Genomic DNA, 25,787 nt, shown 5'->3' with positions numbered 1-25,787 from the left:
CCAGTCCTGGGCCGCAAGGACACTGGGAGGGAGCATTGAGGCTTGGGCCGTTGCTCACTTCTTACTACCCCACAAGACTCATGAGCCTCAGAAGCCATGATCTGTTGGAAGATCCCATCTCAAGCGCCTGGTGCTCAAGTTGGAAATGCCATAGCTCGCACGAACAGGAAGCTTGGCCCAGCTTCCACTTTCCACTGAACAGAGATGGCTGTGGGACAAACAGCTGGGAATGGTGATGCTGGCACATGTGCATGTGGGGCTGGTGTCCCATCTACATACTTGTCCACACGCTCACATACACACAAATGTTCACCACACAGACACATGTGCACATTTGCCTGCACTCACACACACAAGGAGACATTCCTGATCAAACAGTAAGTCCATGAGTTATGAACCTCTGAGTGTGAGATACGGGATGCCGTAACTGAAAGTCCCTTCTCAGGTGATTCTGAATTTTAGCCAGATTTTGGGTGAAAGAGTATTATGAAATCCACTTAAGCTCTAATGCTGTAACTTAAATCACTGTAAAAAGTCTAGTATACAATTCCTTGTAGCTGACCTGCCATACTTAACTTCAGAGTAATAAGAATGAGAGACTGGACTCTTCAATTATGCAGCAGCATTCAAGTGAAGATGAACATTTATGTTTCACTCTATTTTTGGCCATTATATGCTACAAAATTCCTGAAAGCACAAACTTTCCTTAAAAAAAAAACAAGAAAAAACAAAAAGAAAGAAACCTCCCAAAACAAAAACACACACAAAACTATAACTTAAAAGCAAAGATTTCCAAGGAAAGAACATTTTCTAAAATCATATTTCAATCCCTGACCTCAAATAAACCTTTGAGAACCCACAGGACTAGTTACTATTCTATCATAACCTAGTCTATTAAGTGAATTAATTTGTCTACATTTCTCTGATGGCTGCAGAAATGCCTAATAAGCGAGGGCCTGCCTCTGCATACTGCATGCCTTCTTATAAATCAGTTCTTGTTCTCAGTGCCCTCGTGCAGCTAAGCAGAGTCATTGTCTGTCTTCTGTGTGACAAGGACATCTTTCTCAGAATTGACACCAGTTCAGAGTGGAGATTAACACCACCAGTTTCTCATTCTCTTCCTTTCACAAATACTTACTAAGAGAGGTAGGCCTTTGTTAGAAAAGTATGCAGAATGAAGACAGACGAAAGGGAAAAAAGTATTTAATTAGTATTTGAAAAATATTTTCATAATTTAAAAATATTTAAATATTAAAGACTTTGAGAATAAGAGAAAGAAAGCATGCATTGCAGCCCTTACGGCTGTGCTTAGTTAGCTGTGAACTCTCATAGATAAGACACTCTGTGCAGTATCCACTCCCTTGAATTACTTACTGTGCCTGTATGAAGCTAACCAGCTTTTCTCTAAATTAAAATACGATTAAAAGAAGGAATGGTGTTAACCAAAAACTCTACTGAGAACTAGCCACCCCTACCCCTACCTAACAAATATTCATCTATTACTGGGCATGTTACTGTGAAGATGTTACATTAAACAAACAATGGTAACAAAGTAATATTTTTTTAATTCTATAATTTAGATGGGTGCTGATGCATGACTTAAGTGTTACACAAAAAACATAGCTTTGAAAATTTAAAGAATAAATAAACCAATATATTCCCTACCACCAACACTAGTTTTCAATGCTTGCAAAAAAACAAAGCAAAATTTTCAAACTATGTTAACCATGTTGACATATTTACTCAATACCAATACTCTACAGAACTTAAGGTACAAAGTTATATGGAGAATTTTACATAATTTGTTTTCATCCTCTCCCAAACGAATAGCTTTCGAAGGCAAGCTAGTGTGGGGGACAGTGGGAACCAACAGGACACTGGTGTGGCCTATGAAGCCTGGTAGGCCGGGCATAGCCAAGGAGGCATGGGGGCTTTTGGGAAGGAGGAGACAGAAATCATCCCAGCTCTTAGAGGACTGAACCTTGTCAGTTCCTAGTGAGTACCAACTCCCAAGAGCTCAGAGCTGGGGCAGCTGATGCCCACCTGGAGCCACAGTGCTGGCAAGGCCCCACAGGAAGAGTCAGAGGCCACTGTCCAGGAGAGAAGCCCTCACAATGGAAGGCTAAGTGTAGGGCAAATTAAAGTAAGATCATGAATAAAGCAAGTAGGCACCTGAAAGAATTATGAGCAATGAAAAAACTTAACCTAGGGAAGCACATTTCAGGTTAATATGTCAATAAATAAGACCTTTCTGAGAACTAGAGCTGTTCAACAATGACAAGGGCTGCTTTGACTGCTTGATGGTTGGTGTAGGAATATACCATGGTCAGGAGGTATCCTGGTGCTTACACAGCATCCCTGGTTATCCAAATCTCTTCTGTCCTTGAGTTTGGATAGCATGTGTGGACCTCAAAGGATACAGTATTATTCAAATCCACGTGACACCTGAGTCTAGAAGAGCAAGAGTCTGAATAGTGAGAAACTTATCCCAAATTTTATCCAAATCTATTAAATTCCTGAGTTCACTTAATCAGGTTTGAATCGTAGGCGTTAAATAGCAAAAGAAAAGAACTCTTAAATTTCATTCAGCCACCTACATGGTTTTATAAGCCTATGATAAATCAAGACAAAGCAGTTTCTGTCCATCTGTGAATTCTAAAAAGCACAACCTAAAAGAAAAGTCTAAAGGCCTTTATTTGGAAGTCACTGATAAACTGAACTAGCAGTCCCCTTCTGTCACTGAATACTGAGAAGCCACCAACAGACCTGATGACAAGCTGTGCCCATCTCAGGAAGACACACCTTGCAGTCTTTTAAACCAGACAGCAACTGAAAGGAGATGTATTTCCAGTTCTTCTAAAATGACCAATTTTCAGGTTTTTTAAAAAAATGACCTTTCAAAAACCCTTAAGACCAGACAACCTATAGCACTGCATACCACATCAACTGAAATAAACTGACTAAAAACTGAATGAAAGGCCACAGGAACAGACTGAGAGAATCCACTAATCTACCCAGGAATCAAGGAGAAAGAATAAGTGGACTTCCTATTTAACATGATAGCATCTTAGCTTCTCTTTGGCAGCATCTATTCTGTCAGACCCCTGGGGGCTTGACATCAATGCCATTTGCATTAGCTTTAAAAAGATAAAAATTGAAAAAGATGAACATGCACACATCTCAAAAACAGCAAGTACAGTATGACAGGTACAATACAGCATTTAATTAAAAATCAAAACACTATGACTTATTATTCCATATATGAGGTAAGGAACTATAAAAACCATTAGAGGGGGACAGACATGACTTTTAGAAAAGCCTAACGTAGGGCTTCCCTGGTGGCGCAGTGGTTGAGAGTCCGCCTGCCGATGCAGGGGACACGGGTTCGTGCCCCGGACCAGGAGGATCCCGCATGCCGTGGAGCGGCTGGGCCTGTGAGCCATGGCCGCTGAGCCTGCGCGTCCGGAGCCTGTGCTCCGCAACGGGAGAGGCCACAACAGTGAGAGGCCCACGTACCGCAAAAAAAAAAAAAAAAAAAAAGAAAAGCCTAATGTATTTCTTTAAAGACATTTGTTAAACCTGTTTAGTGCGTACCCTAATGCTCATGATACTATCCTTTGTATTTTTCAGTTACATTTAAAGCTTTCCATAATAAGAAAATTTAAGCAAAAACCTTGGAAAGAGTGGGTTTAGTAGTCAAAACTATAAGAATGAATATTATATAACTTGCCAAATTTCAAAAACTTATTAGTAGAGTAGAGCAACAGTATAATATCATATACTTGGTGACAAAAATTTTTTAAAGTGATCATTGTAACAGTAGAAAAACTAAAAATATTCTAGTGATGACTACAGAACGTGGTTAAGTAGATTACAGCACATCCCCACTGTGGAACATTAGACGAGCTTTAAAAATACTAAGGCAAAAAAAAAAAAAATACTAAGGCAAACCTTTGTGAAGTTACAGGGAAGCTCCAAAGGCACACTGTTGGGTGGGAACAGGGCAAGTTGCCTTATAGTATGTACAGTCAGGCCCACTATGGGTCCTGCGGCCTGGCTACAGCCAGCACTTGCAGCAGGAGGCCTGTGCCACCCCTGCATAGTGAGCCTGGGCGCATGGACGATGGCAGGTGGACGAAGTCCTGAGGGCCATGTCACCTGGCGTAGGGTAGCAGCGATGCTGAGGAGTTCAACAGTTCGAGCAACAGGAGCAGCGTGGGCAGCGTTCTGCTCTCTCTCACTTCTGCTCCCCAGACACATGTGTACATGCCATCGCCCTCTATTCTAGGCAGGTCACACTATGGACTCTGCATGACCTCTGTGTCCCACAGTGGACCCGAATGAGTGACCTTGGGTCCTGGAGACCTAACAGCCTCTTCTCATCAGCTGAGGAAGCCCAGCAGGTACCACATCCTTCTTCACAGACTGTGTCTTCATGTTCAGGGGGGGGACATTTCCTGACCATCCCCTCTCATGCTGGGAGTGTGTGTTGTTGGGGAGGTAGAGATGTATTTTCAAAAAGACTGTCAACACAACCTAGAAGCCCAGCAACAATCAACAGAACAGTTTGGTGAGCACTGTGCAGACTGTAGCCTCAGGAACCCGCCTTCTCAAGACACCAGAAAGTGATGCCTTCCAGTAAAGCCATGGCTCAGAATGAGGGCCCACTGACTGGTCCTTGCTTCTCCCTTACACTTGAAGATGCACCTTTCTGAGCCCTGGTCCCAAGAGCCATGGCCCAGGAGCACCAACTACGGAGTCTAATTGTTCCTGTTAAGACAGTAGGCATTTATGTTCTCTTGTAGATGGGTCACCAGCGGTTGGCACTGAAGTTTGCCATCTGGCAATTTGTGAATCAGGATCCTCTGACCCAGTCAGGTAGAATGTGGCCAGCCTTGGGGGCCTGTCAGGACACAGGCTGATGCAGGCCCCTGAGCTGGGCAAGCCCGTCCAGATAAAACACCCATGGGGCCTCTCTGCCAGCACCTAGGAAGTTTCTATAGCCAGAGGTCCTTTCTTTGTGGTCACTATGTAGAATTTGTTCTTTGCTTTAGCGGTGACAGCTCCTATTTCAATATGGTTCTCTTTGCACAATTCTCTATTATTTGTTCATGCTGGCCTGCTGCCCTGAGGGCTCCCTTAGTCCCCACCAGACCCCTACTCCTCTGTGCTCCAAGGGACCGGGGGTCACTATTACCTCCAACCTTCCTTCTACCTTCATAGCCCCCTCTCAGCTTTCATCATCCACCTAAAAGTTTAAGCATGTTCAAAGTTCCCTCCCATTTCAAGCCCCACCCTTTATGGAAGCAATTGGAGGTGGATTTGGAGGACTGGTGCTGGCCACCTACCCCACCCTCTTCCATATTTTACAGCACAGAAGAAGCCGCAAAGCTAAAAAACTATTTTTCCTAGGATCCCTTGCACCTCGTTGAGGATCACGCAGGCACCCGCACCTGCACGGGGTCTGGGAGCTGTGAGTGCCACAGAAGTCTCCCCCTCACCTCTGCTGACAATTGTTCTTGCCACGACTCCTATTCTGGCTGCTGCACTGCTCTCCCTGTGCCCCCAGCTCCACCTCCTTTCCCTGATCTGAGGTACACCATCTCAAGACCTCCATACAGAGGGCCCTCCACAGAAAACCTCCCCAGGGCATCCGACCTACTTCCGCTGCTCCAATTAGTACTCAGGGTACACACACAATAAAGAAAAGCAAGGGGACCATTAATACAAAATTCAGGGTGCCGGAATACAGGGGAACATGACCAGGAAGAGACAGGGATAGGGCTCTGATACTAGTAACATTCCACTGATGTTTGTTTTATTTACTGTACAAATATACTGTGTGTATGATAGTTTCAAAATAATTTACTGTACAAATATACTGTGTGTATGAGAGTTTCAAAATAATTTACTGTACAAATATACTGTGTGTATGATAGTTTCAAAATAATTTAAGTTTTTACAATGAAAAAAATCTTTCAGTGAGCTTTCGCGGTCCAAAGTGTAAGTCTAAAATCTAAGGCCATGCATGGCCCGACAAGCATCACCTGACCATTCCTTCCCTTGCTTTCCTGTGCTCCAACCACATTCTTCTGTTTCTTCTACATCCTGTCCTCTCACCTCAGGACCTTTACACATTCTGTCTCCTCTGCACATATACTTCCTCTCTATCGTCGTCTTGCTAAATTCCTACTCTACACTCAAACCTCACCTAAACATTAATTTAATTGAGCAGAACTAAACACTGGTTTAATCAAGTACTGTTTTAACCGGGTTGGTCTTCCGTGACCTTCCTGTTCACATTCCTGTATGATTCCTCGTCTCAATCACCTACAAGGGCAAGGATGACATCTGTCTTGTCTACCACCCTGTCCAACACTCAGCATAGTGCCTGGCAGGAAGTGAATACATCAAAGGCTCATTTACGTTTTTCAAAAAATTAATAGACTATTTTTTGAGCAGTTCAGCTTTACAGAAAACATAAGCAGAAAGTATACACCTTGCATTAGTGTGCTACATTTGTTACAACTGATGATCCAATATTGATGCATTACTATTAACTAAAGTCTATAGTTCACAGTAGGATTCCCTCTTGGTGTTGTGTATTCTATAGGTTTGGACAAACTTACAAGGACATAAATCCAGCATTATAGTATCATAAGGAATATTTTCACTGCTCTAAAAATCCCATGCTTTGCCTATTTATTCCTCTCTCACCCTCAAACCCTGGAACCCCTGATCATCTTAATGTCTCCGTAGTTTTGCCTTTTCCAGCATGTCATATAGTTGGAATCATACAGTATGTAGCATTTTCAGGTTGGCTTCTTTCACTTAGTAATGTACATTAAAGGTTTCTCCATGGGTTTTCATGGCTTAATAGCCAATTTCTTTTCAGCACTGAATAATATTCCATTGCCTGGATGTAGCAGTTTATTTATTCATTCACCTGGTGAAGGATATCTTGGTTACTTCCATGTTTTGGCAATAATGACTAAAGCTACTATAAACATTCATGTGCAGGTTTCTGTGTGAACATAAGTATTCAACTCCTTTGGGTAAATACCAAGGAGCAGGATTACTGGATCTTGTGGCAGTTGGTTTTTGTAAGAAACTTGTTTGGTTTTGTAAGAAACTGCCGAACTGTCTTCAGAGTGGCTGTACCATTTTGTATTCCCACCAGCAAGAAATGAGAATTTCTGTGTTCCACATCCTCACCAGCATTTGGTGGTGACAGTGTTCTGGATCTTAAGCTATTCTAGTAGGTGTGCAGTGAGAGCTCATCTATTTTTCATTGAGGAAGGCCAAGAGGACACAGTGCATGTTTCTTCAGACTAACAAGGCCTCTGTTTTATTTGCACAGCTTTCCACAAATACACTAGGATTAGTTCACGCCTACAGAGTCCACGTTCACAGACCTGAGGCGGGCCTCTAACATCTGTTATTTGTTATTTTTAAATTCTGCCAATGATTTTGGAGCACAGCTAAGGTTTAAGAACTACTTGTTCAACCAGGAAGCCAAATATTGCTGACAACTCAATTCTGACATATCTTACATTTAGACTGCAGATTCTCTGGAGATGGTGGACATTAAGTGCTATGATGGAAAGGAAAAAATTATAATCATATCTAGATCCCCCATTCCCAACACAGTGTTTCTGATACAGTAAATGCTTGAAAAATAATATTAATCTCACCTGTAACATTTTAAAAATCTAGTAGATAATTCAGAAATATACATATATACAGATAGGTATTATATATTAAATATCCATAATCTATAATACGTTATATAATATAGATAATTTCTGGGAGTTCATAGTACAAAAACAGCATGGGCTGGAAAAAATTCTTTTTCCACCCTGAAAAAGACCATGCACTATGCAGACCAGGCCTCCCAGCAACGGGACAGGGAGCATGTGCACTTCCTTTGTAAATTCCACACCATCCAATAACAGTATGGAGATCTGAGGTTTTTTTCTCAATGCTGCAGAGAACCACAAACTCAGAAGGAAAAGCATGGAAGACACAGCAGTCACCCCCCAACGCCAGTCCACATGGGGTCTGGCCAGGAAGGTTTTTCTTTTGAAAATACAGAACCCTGAGGCCAATTAGGCTTCTGAAAACTGTTCTGTGGTAGAACCTAAAATTCTAGCCAGATTTAGAAACCTCTGGGTAGAGTCAACTCTCCTCATTTTTCTGTAAGATTTCTTCAAAACTCTACACATATTCCAGTTTCTAAAATGATTAATACAGACAGGGTCTAATGAACAAGAAAGTTATTTTCCAATATTGGTTCTTCAAAATTCTGGATGTGTTTTCCTGTAGAATAATATAATGAACTATGGTTGGAAAAGACCACTTATGACCTACCTATTACTTATAAGAATATTTTTGTGGAAAATATGTCTTAGGTTCTCACTTGGGATGCCAAGAAAGTATTTCCCCAACTCAGTGTTGCCTCTTCTACGCTCTTGATTTCCGTTTCAGTCATCACTCTCCATTTAGTGGGTCCCTAACAGCACATATAGATGAAATCAATGAGCACTTTCTCCAGATACTTTTATTTCTTTATACTTATCAGAAAAAAAAACAATAAAAGTGATTTTTACATTAATCTGTTTCTGCTGGCTCCAAATTATGTGTATCTAACCTGAAATAAACCTTCCTTCCCAATCTTGCCTCAACCTCTCTCAATTTCATCCCAACATTCCAGGCCATACACTGAACTCTACACTGCCCCAAACTTCCTGCCCTGTTGTAATTCTGTGACTGTGCTTTGTTAAGTCCCTTGCTGTACAATTCAGATTACTGCAACAGTCAGAAGCAATGGGAAATGCTTTATAGAAGGATTTGTAGGTAGTTATCACCTACATTAACCTGCTTGAAAACATCACCCTAAATACCCCAAATTCTTTACCAATTACACCACTGTTGTCCATAAATCACTGAGTGAAAGTGAATTCTAAGAGTATTGACTTCATTTATAAAATACTTACCTCATAATGTCCTTTGATGATTTAATAAGAACATGAAAGCACTTTATAGAACAGTAAATATTTTTGAGAAGTTCAAACTTAAACCTAATTTAAAACTCACCTTCCTCTTCAGAGCATCTTCCAAACTGTTATCAGCTCAGATAAACGCCAAATGTTAAGTCAAGTGTCTTTCTCTATCCTTTCTCTCCCCACATTTTCCTTCTCTTTAAATGTTCTAGTCCCAAGTATACTATAATGAATGTTTAAAGTACAATTGTCATATGAGGACTAGAATGTCACTACAGACAATCTCAGGAACATGACTTCTTTCATTATATGAAATAAGCACAACTGAAACAACGGTTGGCAATATGATTTCTCATAGCTTTACTGCTCTGGAGCCTAAGAAAGGCAATCTCACTCAGGAAGGAGGTTGGTATTTAGGGTTAGTGCTTTACAACCTCCCATGAGATATTCCCTATCAAGCAGCCTTCAGGCAAACAGTTTATAATTGTTTTTTATTCCCCAATTTCAAATCTCTGAGTGAAATTTGATATTTTGCCAAAAAAGGCAACAAGAGGAGACACAAATCCACTGCATTTATGAAGGCACTTATAGATCCAGAGGGTCTTCTATGTCCTTGGTGCTCTCTGCAAGAGGACACCTCACAGACAGAGATGTCAGCATCACCATCATCTGCTAGCCTTGGTCCTCATGGCTGCCTGCTCTTCTCCTCCAGTCTCGGAAGTTTTCTCTTGCTCTTCAACACTTTCAGGAATTACCACTGAGTCTGCCCAGGAAGTTCTGCTATACTTATTTGTATAACTATAGAAATCTCAATTCAAAAGAATAAACCAACAAGGTTACTGGGTGAATATTTAAATCTCTTTGGTTATTGCATGGTCAGCATCCATCACAGAGGCTTTGAGTTACTTACCTAAGTAATGTGGTGGGTGAAATGCCATAGGCTTACTAGTCGCTGAATAATATCCAATTGCTCTCTTAAATCGAATAACTTTGTCATCTGTTCTAGACTGAAATAAACGCAGGAAAACATTTGTAAATCAGTATGCCACTGGTCATGTGTATTAATATATTTTTATAATTCAGCACATGTATAATAATCTTCAGCCTTTCAAGCTAAATGAGAGTTCAGAAATGACATTAAAATCTTCAAGGAAAATCAACAGATTATCATTAAAGAAACAAATCGAACATTCATTCTCTTAGAGCAATGCACTTATCAGAGTCTGACATGGCAGTCAGGAGACCTGAGTTCTGGGATGCAGTCCTCCAACTTTTCCTTGGCCAGGTCTCTGGTGCTACCCAGAAAGGTTTTACTTTTCATCTCCAGCAAGTGGGGGAGCAGTTTTAGTTCTTCAGAGAGCAAACAGGAAGTCACAGAAACTTCACCTCTTCTACTAACCCTGACCCCCCTCACATCCTTACTTTCCAAAAAAGGAAGAAGAAATCCCTGATCATCACCTGAAGGGATGGACAAATCAGAGGTCCACAATTCCATTTGATTCGCCTGTCTTCTTAGTAGAAATCCCATTAAATTATGATGGCAAATCTAGGAGCAGCAGAGACCTTACCATTCATCTACCTCAATCCCTCCTCTGTGCAGGCCGGAGGGGAGGCTGGAGGAGCTAGGTGAGGTGCCAGCCCTCCTGGCTGGCAGAGGCCTGACAGCTGGGCAAGCACTCCTGGACACGGCTGGTGTATGCCTCTCAAACCCCTTCCAAACCCAGCACACACCATAGCACAAAGCGCTACCCAGGAGCTTGTATTTGTACCTGAGAATGCTGGAAAACATCTTTAGCTATGGCATCCAAGTCCGAGGTATCCTGGATGTTGCGAACGTAGTCAGCCACAGCCTTGATCACCACATCACACGGTGGCAAGACCAGCTGGTGGGCCCGGACCTAAGGAGACAAGCACACGTGTCAATACACTAATTCTAAACACAGGCCCAGAAACTCCAGGTGATGTTTCCGTTCTAAGGGCCTGATTATTATCAATTTGTGATTTCTTGGCCCCAAGACTTTGGTGGTCTGAGAATCAAGCCCTGGATCTCCCTTTCAGTTGTTGAACTATAACTCAGCTGCTTCAACCTGGCTAGGTAAAAGAGCGTCTGACAGCCTTCCATCACTTCTGGGATGTCTGCAACCTGCTCATGTGAGCACAGCACAGAGAAGCCCTGGGCCACAGATGCTTCCTTTCTTTCGACACCAGGCAGCAGGAGGCTGTGCTGGATGAATGCAGCCCCAAGCACCTGAGACCTCTGCAAAAAGCCAAGGTAAGCTCTGAAGGGGAGGACAATGGTATCCCTGACTGCTGAGGGACATGTCTGGTGAAAGACACACGGAATAAAGTGTAGGAGTATTTTCTATCCAAGAACAGTTGATACCAGGAAAAGGTAAGTAAGCAAATTTTTTTAAAAAAGGTTTGTTTTGGACTTTTTCATGAAAACTAAAAGAAAAAAGATACCTTAATTTAACAAAGTTAAGGTATGCCCATGTTCTTAGAAACAAAGATGAATCAGGTACTAACTCTGTTTATAAAACTTTTTTTAATTGAATGACAGTATGAAATGACATTTTATTTCCTATTTAGTCACAAAGATCATAAAGATAAAAAAGATGGCAAAAACATCTAAAGGCTTTGTGTTTCCAGAGCTGTGCACTCCTGCCCACCACACCTATGAATGTGGTACGTTACACGGCAGGAGGGGGTAGGTTGGCTGTCTGCTAACCTCAGGCCAAGCCTGTTACCCTGGATTATTCAGATGGGCCCAATGTCATCATAGGACCCTCTAAGGTAGAAGGGAAGGCAGAGGAGCAGGTTTCACACATGAGGTAGAGCAGGACTCCACCGGCCATTGCCAGCTTTGATGATGGAGGAAGGGCCATGAGCCATGGAACGTAGCACCTACAGATGCTGGAAAAGGCAGGAAACTCTCCCTGGAGCCTCCGGAAGAAACATTCTCCCTGGCCCTGCTGATACCTTGATTTTAGCCCAGTGCGACCCACTTTGGTTGTGACCTCCAGAACTGTAAGATATTATTTGCTGTTTTAAGGCACAGCATGCGGGATCTTAGTTCCCCAACCAGGGATCAAACCCGCGCCCCCTGCAGTGGAAGCACAGAAACTTAACCATTGGACCACCAGGGAAGTCCCAAGCAATGGTTTTCTTCTGAAATAATGTTTTCTATGTTTGAAAATGTTAGCTGCTCTGTCTCCTAGGGAAGCATTTATCTCCTTGCTCTGGTCAGTGTTTGGTGAAGGTAAATCCCATCACAATGAACTCCAGGGAACTAGTAAAATGTCTGAGGCTGCAGACCACGAGCACATTCCTAGAAACCCAATTCCCCCTCTGCAGAATGAAAAACTACTGACACACACACGCCTCATGAAGAAGAGGTCCCTGGAACAGTACGTTCCAGCCAGTCTGGGAGAAATGGAAGTTCTGTCCACTCCCCGACTTTTGGGGTGTTTAATAGTCCCACAGCCATGACAGGGAGGAGGGTCAGCTGGTGGCAGCCCCAGGAATGAGGAGTCAGGACAGAAACCCTGAGCTGTCCTACCATCGACATTTCCCCCCTGGTGAGCACATTCCACAGGGAAGGGGACAGCCTTGCCTGAGGAGAGTCTGCAATGGCCAGTGGCCTCCAGGCCCTTGGACAACCCCCTCTCTGGGCCTCGACTTTCTGTCTCTAACTACAGTTTGAGACTAGTTGCCCAAAGAATTCCCCCTGGCAGTCTGAAAGCCTAGGGTTACCTCATTATGTTGCATACAGTACTGGAAAGGCCGGCCACTGTAGAAGGAGTTTATATATAGAACAAATGACGATTAACATGGTTAGAACAGAATTTACTGGGTACATAGATGTCCAAAATATGAAAAGGGCTTTCCTCCAGCAGTTGGGAGCTAATGTGGTAGTGCAGGCAGCCTCTCCCAGCGTGTGCACCCTGACACCGGGACACCACAGACGACTGGGCAGCCGCATACCGTCCCATCCCACCTCAAGTGAAAATGACAGAGTCTGTCACTTTGGTTCCTGTGGATATCCTCGTCTTCACTACCCGCACTCCCCACAACACTAAGGCTATAAAATCCTTGAAGTGAGCAGATCCTATAATTAGAGGGCCCCTAAATCCTTCTGAGAGGCTAATGACCACCACCCTGAAACGGCATCCTTTATAATTTCCCATGGCCCGGACTCCTCCCTCACGCCCCACCACCCCGCGTTCCCCCAGCTTCATTCCTAATCCAGCCTTCCAAATCCAACTCAGGGTGAGCACCCACATCTTCCTCTGAGACTGTTGGTGCTACTGCTCCCAAGCTACATCTTGGCTGCTCTTTAAATGCAAGTGATTATAAAAACAAAGTTTCACATAATATCACTGCTGAAGCAGAAGAACCTGATCCACTTCACTGCCATTTGGAAAAGAGCAAAGCGAAAGGATTACAAATCTTGGCAATTTTCAGGAAGAAAACTACAAACCTGATTTGATCGACATTCACTTGTGGGTAAGGTATCATTCTAGAAAATAAGAACACGGAGCTGCTCCCCAGGGTCTTGACTTCAAGATGCTCACATTCTTATTGGAGAAAAAATGCTCACCAGACTCCAACAGGGCCCTCAGAGGACACCCTGGAGGACTCATGGCCCAGCGGAGGAGGGAGAAAGGCTTCTGCATCCTCTGTGGTTCTCAGAGCGCAGGCCCTGAGATCCAACCCAGTGCCGTCTTGCAGCCCCCAGACCAACAAAAAGAGTTGTGTGAGGGAGCTCTGGCGGTTTGTTGTAGGAAGCCCTCCAACCACTGAATCACTGAACATATCCTGAGGACTAGTATCTTCTAAAGGAGTCAAGAGTAAGGAAAACATTTAAACACCACAACCGTTATGACTATGCCTTGAGATTCTTTAAAAGTTATGACGTGTATCCATATCTTGTATACATTTGCCTGAATATAGCTGTGAAAAGAATGCTAAAATGCAATTAATCACAAACAATGCTAAATGTGAGCTCTGCAGGGGGAAACTTATGCAGATATACTGAAGGATTTAATGGATTTGAATTTAAAGTATTTAAAGTATTAAGTGTCAACAAAGAAAAATTCCATCACTGTTTTATGAGCAAGGGTCACCAGTAGGCTCACAGGGAAAGGAGGGCAGGCCTGGGCTCCCTCCTGCAGAAGTGTCTGCATCCAGCTGGGGCTGTACTGTCCTGTGATTGAGTTCTTCTAGACTATATGCCACACACTGCTCTCAGCATGCATCACTTCATTTAATCCGCAAAACAATGCTGTGAGGTGTACTCTTAAATGTACTCCCCATCTGACAGAGGAGTTCATTCAGGCACCCATATGAGCCAATGAGGTGAGTAGCTGGGCCACCGCCTGACCTGCAGACTGCACACCTGGCCACCACACTCTGGTCTAGTCGTCTCTAAATTATGCCTCTTTTAGCATTAAATGTCCTTTTCTATGAAATGATGGTAGACGGCGAGTTCCTTTTTCCTCTAACATTCTTATTTAGAATAATTAAAAGTTGGTAACACAACAGTAGCCCTCCCAACTTTTGTTTTCCCCAACAGATCCGTGAAACCCAAACCCCTGTTGTCGATGAAAGGAGCTACAGAAAGATTTTCAAAAGGAGAGGTATGAAATCAGGCCTGAGTTCCAGACACACGGAGGATGGGCATGAAGGCAGAGGAACAAAGGAGGGAACATTAGCAGCTCCTGTGTAAACCTAAGTAACGATAACACAGGTGGTCGAGAAGGATAGGATCAGCAAGTTGGGAAAGGCCAGATGTAGAGAGTCAGATGCAGAGAGGAGAAGAATCAAAGATAATTCTCAATTTCTAACCTGATGACTGCAGGGACAGTGGTATCACTAGCGGGAAACAAAATACAGGACGATAAACCTATTTAGAGAAGGTGATGACATTTCTAAGTTAGAAACATCAAATTTGGTGCACAGGTGCAGTGCCCAAGTGGAGATGACTTGGTGGACAGTGGGATACACCCTGCGCGGTTCAGGGAAGGGGTCTCTTGGGAGAAGTACACTGGAGAGTCATCAACATAGTAGCTGAAACCTTAAGGGCAGATGAGATGTGCCAGAAAGAAAGTGTGAGGATCACAGCAAGGTACAGAGATGGATCCTAGGGAATGCACATGCAACCAGAGGAAGCCAGCTCACACGAGAGACAAGGAAAGGATGTGGAAGTAAGGAATACAGAACAAAGCTGGGGTCTGGGAATCAAGGCAGGAACTTCCCAGAGGGGTGAGGAGAGCAGGATGACTGACAGTGTCAAGTGCTCCAGAGAGGCTGAAAATCATTTGACAAAGCATTTGTCAAATCCACAGCCTTGGACAAAGACCCAACTGTGTCCACCAGAAATCGGGGGGGAGGGGTGCAGGGGGCAGTGAGGGTGGATTAAGCTGTTGGGGACATTATGGAAGGTTGCCTTCGGGAGATTCGAGGATGAAAAAGAGTTAGGAGAATATGGGAGACTAGACCACATTTACAAACTGAGGGCCAACGACCAAAAGAGGGGGGCGTCTACACAGGAGCAAGGAGGTGATTGGACGAAGTAACGCAGGGCTCCCTAGATGTGTTCAGTGACAACAGCTCAAGAATGTCAGGATAGTCTAGTCTCAGGAAGTAAAATGGGCCTGGATGAAGAAGAATGAAAACAGGGGAACGAGAAGCTGAGGACTCTCACCATCCTCGGATAAAGGATCTCTCTGTAAGAGAAAGCGTGAAACTGAAGAGAGGTCTGAAGAGATGATGAATGTTGAAGATAAATATTAAGGAGAATAAAAGGATTAACTGCTGACACTGATAGTTTGGTTGAAGTTGGAGACCATAATTTTAAAAATCAGTTTTACTGAGATATTTTACTTAAAGTAAAATTCATCAATTTTAAGCACATAATTCACTGAGCTCTGATAAATGCATACATTAGTGTAACCACCGCCATAATTATGAAGTGTTACGTTTCTATCACCTCAAATAGTTCCCTGTGCCCCTTCCCATCATAGCCCTAGGCAACCACTAACCTGCTTTCTATCACCATACTTTTGCCTTTTCCAGGGTTTTACATAAAATCAATCATATGTATTTCTTTGGTGTTTGACTTTTCACTTAAGATAATGCTTTTAGGATTCATACATATTATAAGAAAGTAGTTGGTTCCTTTCACTGCTATCAGCATGTCGTTGTATGACTGTCCCACAATTTATTCATCCATTCACCAGCTGACTACTGCTTGGTGTGTTTGAGACTACAATGGATAAAGCTGCCAGGACACTCAGGTTCAATTATTTTTGTGAACATAGGATTTCATTTCTCGTGAGTAAATGTCTAGCAGCGGGATTGCTGGGTTGTATGGTAGGTATATGTTTAACTTTGTAAGAAACTACCAGACTGTTTTCAAAGTGACCATTCTGGATTCTGCTTCCCAGCAGCCACATCTCAGAGCTATGGGTGCTGACACACACTGACACTTGGCATCATCTGTCTCCTTCATTTGGCCCATTCCAGTGGTCAGGTAGTGTAGCTCATGATGGCTTTAATTTGCATTCCCTAATTCCATGGAGCATCTCTTTGTGTGCTTACTGAATATTCTGTAAAACGTCTGTTCAAAATTTCACCCATCTTTTTTTGTTGTTGCGTTATGTATCTTCTTATTGTGTTGTTCTTTACACATTCTGGATACAAGTCCTTTACCAGAGATAATATTCTGCAAATAGCTCCTCTCCCACTGTTGTTGCTTGCTTTTCATTTTCTTAACTAAGAAATCTTTGACTAACGCAAGGTCATAAAGATCCTCTCTTATATTTTCTTCTAGAATAATTTTTATATTCTTTTAATTTTTGCATATGGATATCCAGCTATTGTAAAAACTAACCCTTCCCCATTTAGTTACTTAGGGACTTCTGGTGAAAATAATTAAATATATATATGGGTCTATTTCTGGACTCTGTTCTGCTCCACTGATCTGTTCAACTACCCTTATGTCAGTACCACACTGAGTTGATTATTATAGCTTTAAAGTGAGTCTAATACTAAGTCCTTTCACTTTGTTCTTCCTTTTCAACATCTCTGATGCTATTCTACGTCCTTTGCAATTCCACATGAATTTTAAAATCAGTTTTTCAATTTCTACTTAAAAAAAAGCTTGCTTGGATTTTGATTGGGATGCAGTAAATCTATATAACAACAGAGTCTTTTGAGCCATAAACACACACATTTCTTCATTTATTTAGATCTTTCTAAAATTAGACCATAAGTTTGCAGTGGCATCCATTAGCTGTGTGGTTCTCAAATCTTCTCTAGATAGTACCTATCTAGGGTGGAGGGGTCTGCTGGGCAGGTGAGATGGAAGAAGGAGCAAGAGAAGGGTGATGTTGGTACAACCAGTTCAAGATGACCCACCAAGAGGTCCAGGCCAGCTAGGGAAGAAAGAAACAGTGAACAAATAAATGGGCAGAAGGCCCCAGGACGGGCAAAAGAGCCAAGTGTCAGCTTATGAGAATACTAAAGATAGAAGCAATGGAGACAAAAGGGAGAAGGGATATTAAAAGTGTACGATAGGAAATGGAGCTCTTCTGGGAGAAGACCCAGTATATGACTCTGGGCCTAGAAGGCCGCAGTAGAGTAGACACTATTTTACTGGAGACAATATGCAGCCAAGTTATCTGTGGGTAATCTCCAGGACGCTGACCTTGCCTGAGTCTCAGAAGAGTTATCAAAGGACACCATTATGAAAGTAAAACAACAACCCACAGAATGGGAGAAAGTGTTTGCAAATTATGTGTCTGATAAGAGACTTGTATACAGAATATATTTTTAAAAAACTCTTACAACACATTAATAAAAAATTTAAAAATGGACAAAAGATATGAATAGACATTTATCCAAAAAAGGTAAACAAATGGACAGTGAGCACAGGAAAAGGTGCTCAACATCATTAGTCATCAGAGAAATGCAAATCAAAACCACATCACACCCACCACAACAGCTAAAAATAAAACAACAGACAATAACAAGTGTTGACGAGGTTGTGGAAAAGTCAGAAACCTCACACATAGCTGGTAAGAGTATAAACAGTATAGCTACTGTGGAAACCAGTCTGGTAGTTCCTCAAAATGTTAGGCATAGAATTACCATATGACCAGCAATTCCAGTCCTAGGTATACACCTGAGAGAAATGAAAACATGTCTACACAAACACTTGTACTTGAATATTCACACAGCATCACAAAGCCAAAATGTGACTGAACAACCTGAATGTCCACTGACTGATGAATGGATTAAACATGGTAGGTATACCCACACGACAGACTATTATTTGGCCATAAAAAGAAAAAACGAAGTGCTGATACATGCTACAGTGTGGATGAACCTTGAAAAAACATTATGCTCAATGAAAGAAGCCAGACACAAGAGGTCATATAATTCCACTTATATAAGAGGCAAATCCATAGAGGAAAAAGTAGATTAGTGGTTGCCAGAGGGTAGGGGAGGGGGAGAAATGGGGAGTGACTGTTAACAGATAAGGTACTGGGTCTCTTTTTGAGGTGATGAAAATATTTTAAAATTAGACAGTGATGATGGTTGCACGAACTCTGTGAAGGCTAAAAACCACTGAATTGTATACTTTAAAGTAGATTTTATGATATGTCATTATATCTCAATAAAACTGTTATAAAAAGAAAATTTAAAAAACACTCTAACCAAGAATGGCAATTTGGAAGTAAACTACCAGCAAACCCCAATTCTGTCACATGTCGTTCTGGACCCAGATTGGGCTAGTCTCAAGAAAAGTGACATCTCCGGTTGAGCCGCCTAGAAGTGCTCAGAGCAGACAGACCACTGGCAAGGTGAGGGGTGTATGTGTGCGCACCCAAGACACAGGGTCGGGAAACTGCCAAAAGAGCCACATTTCCAAGAGAAGTATCTCTTGCAGTCAGAGTGATGGAGAAGGCCTACTTATAAACAAGGCGGAGATTTCTGGACCCACAGGGGAGGAAATATGCTTGACAGTGTCTGCACACATTTTTGAAACTGAGAATATGCCACTTATTTAACATAAAACTAGAAGATTCCAGGTCATGAGAAGAAACAGAGAAAGCAAAAATACCCTAGTAAGCTTCTTTTTGTTTCATTGACCCTATCACTCACCACCCCAGGAATCAGAAGTCAGGCACTATAAACACTCTATCTTTCAGATTGCATTTGGACCGCGAATCTCCCCTCCTCTGGCTAGGTCATGCATTTCAGCTCACTCGGAAGAATTCTGCCCGCAGGCCCAGGGCAGGCCCAGTCCCTCAACAGCAAGGAGCTAAACTGAAAGCAATCCTGTAACACCTAGGGAACACAAACCCTTCCCATGACTCTGTCCCTCCTTCCCAGCAAAGTGACCTGTGATCCACCCACAATCGGTAAAACAGAGACAGAAAAGCTATTCTTGAGTCCCAGTGATTTCAGCAGATTCCTCAGAATGCCAACCTTTCCATCTTCACTTTACTTATTTAATATTTATTTATTTATTTATTTTTGATGTGGACCATTTTTAAAGTCTTTATTGAATTTGTTACAATATTGCTTCTGTTTTATGCTTTGGTTTTTTGGCCCTGAGGCATGCGGGACCTTAGCTCCCTCACCAAGGATTGAACCCGCACCCCCTGCGTTGGAAGGCGAAGTCTCAACCACTGGACCGCCAGGGAAGTCCCCCATCTTCACTTTAAAACCAAATGGGGACAGGGAAGGAAGCTCTGATGGGAAGATATAAACAAGCAAAAATCTTTTGAGTTCAGTCTTTTATTTTCCATTTAAGGATATCCACATATAAATTTTAAATGAGCAAAGAATAAGACTTCTTACTAGAAGCAAGTTTCCACGACCTAAAAGCTTAAAGCCCAGTACCATGAATCTGTGCACTGAAATTCCAGACTGTTAAGAATGTGCAGCTCACTGAATGCATGATGATGATGACATTATAATAATAATATTAGCAGGATGTACATTTAAAAACAATTCTGGAGTACCAAATATCAATCTGTTAAAAGTGGTTCTCTTCCAGGAGTGCAATTATAAATAGCTCTCACTTCCACAATGCATAATGGTTGAATTTTTCAACCTTCCAGGCCCCTAACGTTATTTTCTCTAGAGCCCGAAAAGTCTTTAGATTTTAGGAAGTACTTCTTAGCTCTTATGAAACTACAGGATGACTTTTTGAGAAAGGAATATATTGAGTTAACTTCAATTAACACTAACATGCAAGCAGGAATTCCTTCTTTGGAAGGTCTTAAGTGCCCAAACTGCCACCTCTTGCAATGCCTTAAAACAGCAGTCCCCAACCTTTTCGGCATCAGGGACCGGTTTCCTGGAAGACAATTTTTCCACGGACGGGGAGGGGGATGATTTCAGGATGATTCAAGTGCATTGCTGTTACTGTGCACTTTATTTCTGTTATTATTACATTTATATAATGAAATAATTATACAGCTCACGATAATGCAGAATCAGTGGGAGCCCTGAGCTTGTTTTCCTGCAAATAAGGAGCACACAACCTAGATCCCTAGCATGCGCAGTTCACAGTAGGGTTCGCGCTCCTATGAGAATCTAATGCCGCAGCAGACCCGATATGACGAGGAGCTGAGGCGGTAATGTGAGTGATGGGGAGCAGCTGTAAATACAGTTGAAGCTTCACTCGCTCACCCGCCGCTCATCTCCTGCTGTGTGGCCCGGTTCCTAACAGGCCACAGACCGGTCTGTGGCCCGGGGATTGGGGACCCCTGCCCTAAAAGGTGGAACTCAGAATAATTGAAGCCCATCTTTCTATTCATGCACAATTTATACTCAACTTTCCTTCAAAAGGGATCCCAGAAAGTCTGATCATCAATCTCACTCTAGTAAGCTTGCATAGTACGTTAGATATACCATAAAACTCAAAATGCCTGAAATCATGCTGCTCTTCTCTCTGGCAGCTGGCTCCAGTGTGAAACCCAGACAGGGGCCACGTACGGTGGATATGAAGATCACTGGTTGGCTGGACACTGATCACAGCAGGTGCAGCTGCTACCCGCTTCCCCTTCAGGGAAGCCAAGAGAGAGGAGATCCTTTGAGTCCAGGCTTCATCCTGAGGGCCCACTGTGGGCCTTGCCATGTGCCCTGACCTTGGGAATGCTGGGGTTGCATGGACTGCATGGTGAGACATAGATGGCTCTTCTGTCCACCTCCACGTTCCTAGGGACCCTAACATGCTACTCACCCAGAACCATACTCCCTCCTCCCCGGGGTCAACTGCCACATCCTGTCCCTAAAGACACTGGTAAAAAGGATTACTCAGTGACTTCTGGTGGCATGTAAAAAATATAAAGTTAGAGATAACTTTGGTAAAACTCTAGGTAAATTTAAAACAAAACGTTCCTAATCTGACCTGACAGACTGCCCTGGTATACAGCTGCCTCAGGGAAAAGATAATACTGGTAAAGGAAGGTGACTTGGGACTTCCCTGGTGGCACAGTGGTTAAGAATCTGCCTGCTACTGCAGGGCACACGGGTTCGATGCCTGGTCCGGGAATATCCCACATGCCGCAGAGCAACTAAGCCCATGCACCACAACTACTGAGCCTGTGTGCCACAACTACTGAAGCTCACGTGCCTAGAGCCCGTGCTCCACAACAAGAGAAGCCACTGCAATGAGAAGCCCACGCACTACAACGGAAGAGTAGCCCCCACTCACCGCAACTAGAGAAAGCCCGTGCGCAGCAACGAAGACCCGACACAGCCAAAAATAAATAAAATTAAAAAAAAAAAAAAAAAAGGAAGGTGACTAAAAATAAGTGAACCTGAAGGTAGGGTTATATAAATAAACACTAAAGACTATTTAAATCAGAAAGAGAGATGTACAAGAGCTAGCACTTAGATCTTTGAGAAGAGGCAGAAGCAAGCAAGGGGGCTTTCAAGGACATATTTTAATTTAATTGGACACATAGAGGGAGAAGGAGTTCAAGAGAAACCAGCACCTGCCTGGCCTGGGGCTGATGGGCAGAGCTAGGCCTGGGGGGAGTGGCGGGGGGAGGCAGTGTGCCAGGGGAGGGGCACACTGCCTGCTTGCCACAATTGGGGTGGTGGTATAGAGAGAGCAAAATAGAACCTGATTAGCTGTACAGGAGAACAACACATGTGGGAGGTCTGGGGAGAGGAAAGGCGAGCATAAAATTTGCAAAGTAGCCTGTCCAACGTGAAGGAAATGGTGAAGGGACTCTGGGGCCAGAAGTACTTGGGGGGGGGTCATGAATGACTGATGGGGATAAAAACCTGAAATACATGAAACTGAATATGAAGTTTAGGAACACAAAAACCATTAAAATGAATACAATGGTTAAAATGTTGACAGGGCTAAGATTATGGTATTACATGTTAAGGGGTGATTTGAATTTATTAGATAATAAGTTCATATAACACCAACCCTCTGTGAACAATAAACTAGTAGATATGACTTTGGTGAAACACTGGCAAAATAAAGGATGATAAAAGGAATGCTTGAACTTGGGTATGCAAAATCAGGTATCCTTAAAAGCTGTGTATACAACATACTGTGTTAAAAAGGAACAAACAAAAATCATAAGGAAGTTTCATAAACAACAACTAACCAAATTTTCAAAAGATGTAGTTAATTTTATTACTGTGAAAAAGAAGAGACTGAAAAAGCAGATGGGATACAGATAATTCTATACGGTAGTAATGTTCATGAGAAAAAAACCACATTCAATATCCCACAGTCTTTGTTAAAATGATTAAAACGATACTACACACAGAAAACTATGTATAAAAGGTCAAAACATAAAAGTTATGCAATTTTTTAACATAAAAGTTATGCAATTTTTTAAAATGCTTTGCTGTTCAGAATATGACTTTAAAAATCCTACAACTTATCAAGTCACTGAAAAATTATTTTGGACTGCTTCACAATGCCATAAAAACACCCAGCTAATATTTAAAATACACATGATGATAATGCAAAAAAAATCTGATTTGCTTTAAAATAAAAACCAACAAACAATCCTATAAACAACTTTCAGAGAACAATAGAAAAATGTGAACATGGACTTAATATTAAATGACATTAGGGAATTATTGCTAATTTAGTTAATGTGATAATAATAATATAATTAAGAGATTATCCTTATTTTTAGGTGGTGGTGAAATAAACCACAGTTTTCACAGGTGAAGTGTTATGATATCTGCAACTTACTTCCAAATAGTTGAGTTAAAAAACAAACACACAGGGCTTCCCTGGTGGCGCAGTGGTTGAGAGTCCGCCTGCCGATGCAGGGGACGCGGGTTCGTGCCCTGATCCGGGAGGATCCCACATGCCGCGGAGCGGCTAGGCCCGTGAGCCATGGCCGCTGAGCCTGCGCGTCCAGAGCCTGTGCTCCGCAACGGGAGAGGCCACAACAGTGAGCGGCCCGCGTACCACAAAAAAAAAAAAAAAAAAAAAAAAAAAAAACACACACATACAAATATACTTTAGAAGAAACTGTTAAAAACTGTTTAACCAAGATGGTGGATATATGGATAGACATTTTCTATTTCAACTTTTTATATACTTAGTATTTTTCTTAACAAACTATTAGGAAAAATACATGATAATGATGTTTGTAACCTACCAATAGTTTGAGTTGGTTTTCCAGTAATTATTCAAACAGCTCCTCACTCCTAACCTCTGATACATGAAAGAAGGCAAGCTCAATTTAGATATATGTATATGGTCTGGGATCCTGGGAGCCTCTCACCCCTGCTACTCAAAACTCTACAAACCTTCTAAAAAACAAGCCTTCATTCTGTCTCAACTTATAAAAGCATACTGCTTAATGAACCTAATGAGCACAATACTTCTGAGTCCACCTGATTTCGGACTACACTTTTCCCATTCTGCAATTCAATAATGGTATCACCAGGAGCTTGGAATCAAGATTACAAATTGTAGCACTCTGTAAATGAAAACACACATGAAGAACACTCTGGCCAATAGCAAAGAGAAAGCTGTACCCCTTCAAGGACAAAAAAGCAAAAGAAAACAAGTAATTTCTAACAAGAGGAGAAAAACTGACTTTTGAACAGAAGTGGAAAAGCCCCATACAAAGAACTGTTAGGATAAAAAGGAACCCATCAGGACCCATCAATAAGAAATGGAAAAGAAAGGGGATTCTAGGCAGCAAGTAACAAGATGAAAGAGGCAGGAAAGGAATACCGCTTGAACTTGCAAGTATCACAAAAGCTCACTATAAGCTAAAACACAAAAACTCCAATTTGGAGGGCAATTCTGACAACAGGAGAAGTGCATTCAGAAACCATTCCATGCAACCTCCCTATTACTATGAGGAACTGAGGCCCAGGCTGCCAGCCAGTGTAGGTCCCGACTTCCCAGCTCCCCACCTAACAAGTGGCAGCTATGATCACAACACTAAAAAGCAGAGAACACCAGAGCCACTTTACCCAGCAAAGGGAATACGGAAAATCACAGGAAGCCACTAACAAGTACAACTCCAAGTTCCCTAGTGGCTCATACCAATTTCACTACTATGTTCACATCAAACCGTAAACCTTCCCACTCTAGAAAATCAAAGTTAAGAGAATCTTCTTGGATGTTCATTACTTTCACAAACAGGAAGGGGAGAAAAATAAGAAAATAAATATTAACAAAATAGTACAAATGGACCACTTCTGTAATGAACTTGGGTCTCCTCCATCATTCAAAAAGCATTAAAACTAAAAAAAAAAAAAAAGCATTAAAACTGTAAATAGATTTTTATAATATTTAAAAATTAGTAAGAAAATTATGAAACTTATCAAACTATGTAAGATGTTGATCTGACTAACAGAAGATGATATTATCTATTGAAAAAAATTAATATTTGTAGGTAAGAAAATTAATACATAAACACTTTAGCTAAAAAATTTCCACCTATCTAGGTATACGGCATGAAGAATTCCTCTAAGGGAATTTTTAAGGACATTTATATATTTCCCTAAAATATAGGTGCTGGGAACAAGATAAGGCAGGTTGTTTGTTTTTTAAGGCAACACAGATTCTGAAGTTAGCGGGAAGCAGGATATTGCTAATTTTGTGGTATATTTCCTTCTACAATAAAGAAACATTATTTATATTATGAAAGTAATATCAAAATCAACAAATGTTGGAAATGAAATGAATATGTACCTTAAGTGAGGCTAGTGGATGTTCTGGACCAAGTAAACTCCAATGAAAGGAAGCCAGATCTTCATCAGGTAGAATGTGATTTCCTGGAATACAAACAGGGATACCATAAAAGCCATCATCATGAGTGACACAGGGGAAACTTAGTATCATTGCATGTTATAATTTGTAGATTATCTTTGTTAGTTTCAGACTTTGTAATATGACTTCTTAGGACCACCTCATTTGATACACCACATAAAACTTCCACACAGAAATTGAGAATATTTCTTCATCTTTTAATACAAAGCAACATACAGCAGACAGACTTCTTGCAGCTGCCTCAAGCACAACGTGAATTTCCAGTAGAGGCTCAACAGCATTCAAACTGAATAAACTGCATAAAAACCTAAGTAATTCCCCAGCACAGTATTAAGGTCAGTCTGATAATGCCAGATGCCAAATGTCAATTTGAAACAACTTTTCATTTGTTTATGAGAGACTATGGTTCAAACTGCATTCTGTGAAGTAGGTTCAACAGCAGAGGCAGAATCTATAGTTATAAAATCTAAGGAAGGTTAAGTGACAAT

General features: G+C 41.9%; 1 protein-coding gene across 3 annotated transcripts in view; it reads right to left on the bottom strand.

The window, feature by feature from the left end:
• The window catches only part of FAM120A (family with sequence similarity 120A), a 104,276-nt gene that overhangs the window by 54,326 nt on the left and 24,163 nt on the right, over positions 1-25,787 (bottom strand). For all 3 annotated transcript variants that reach the window (XM_004284106.3, XM_033413651.2, XM_049711481.1), the window contains exons 3-5: positions 25,222-25,304; positions 10,772-10,900; positions 9,913-10,009 (exon numbers count right to left, since the gene is read on the bottom strand). In XM_004284106.3, the coding sequence (XP_004284154.1) occupies positions 9,913-10,009; positions 10,772-10,900; positions 25,222-25,304 (309 nt within the window). The remainder of the gene's footprint in view (positions 1-9,912; positions 10,010-10,771; positions 10,901-25,221; positions 25,305-25,787) is intronic.

This window comes from Orcinus orca, chromosome 6 (assembly GCF_937001465.1).
Source record: "Orcinus orca chromosome 6, mOrcOrc1.1, whole genome shotgun sequence".
Lineage (NCBI taxonomy): Eukaryota > Metazoa > Chordata > Mammalia > Artiodactyla > Delphinidae > Orcinus > Orcinus orca.
This window is presented reverse-complemented; position numbering and strand designations above follow the sequence as displayed.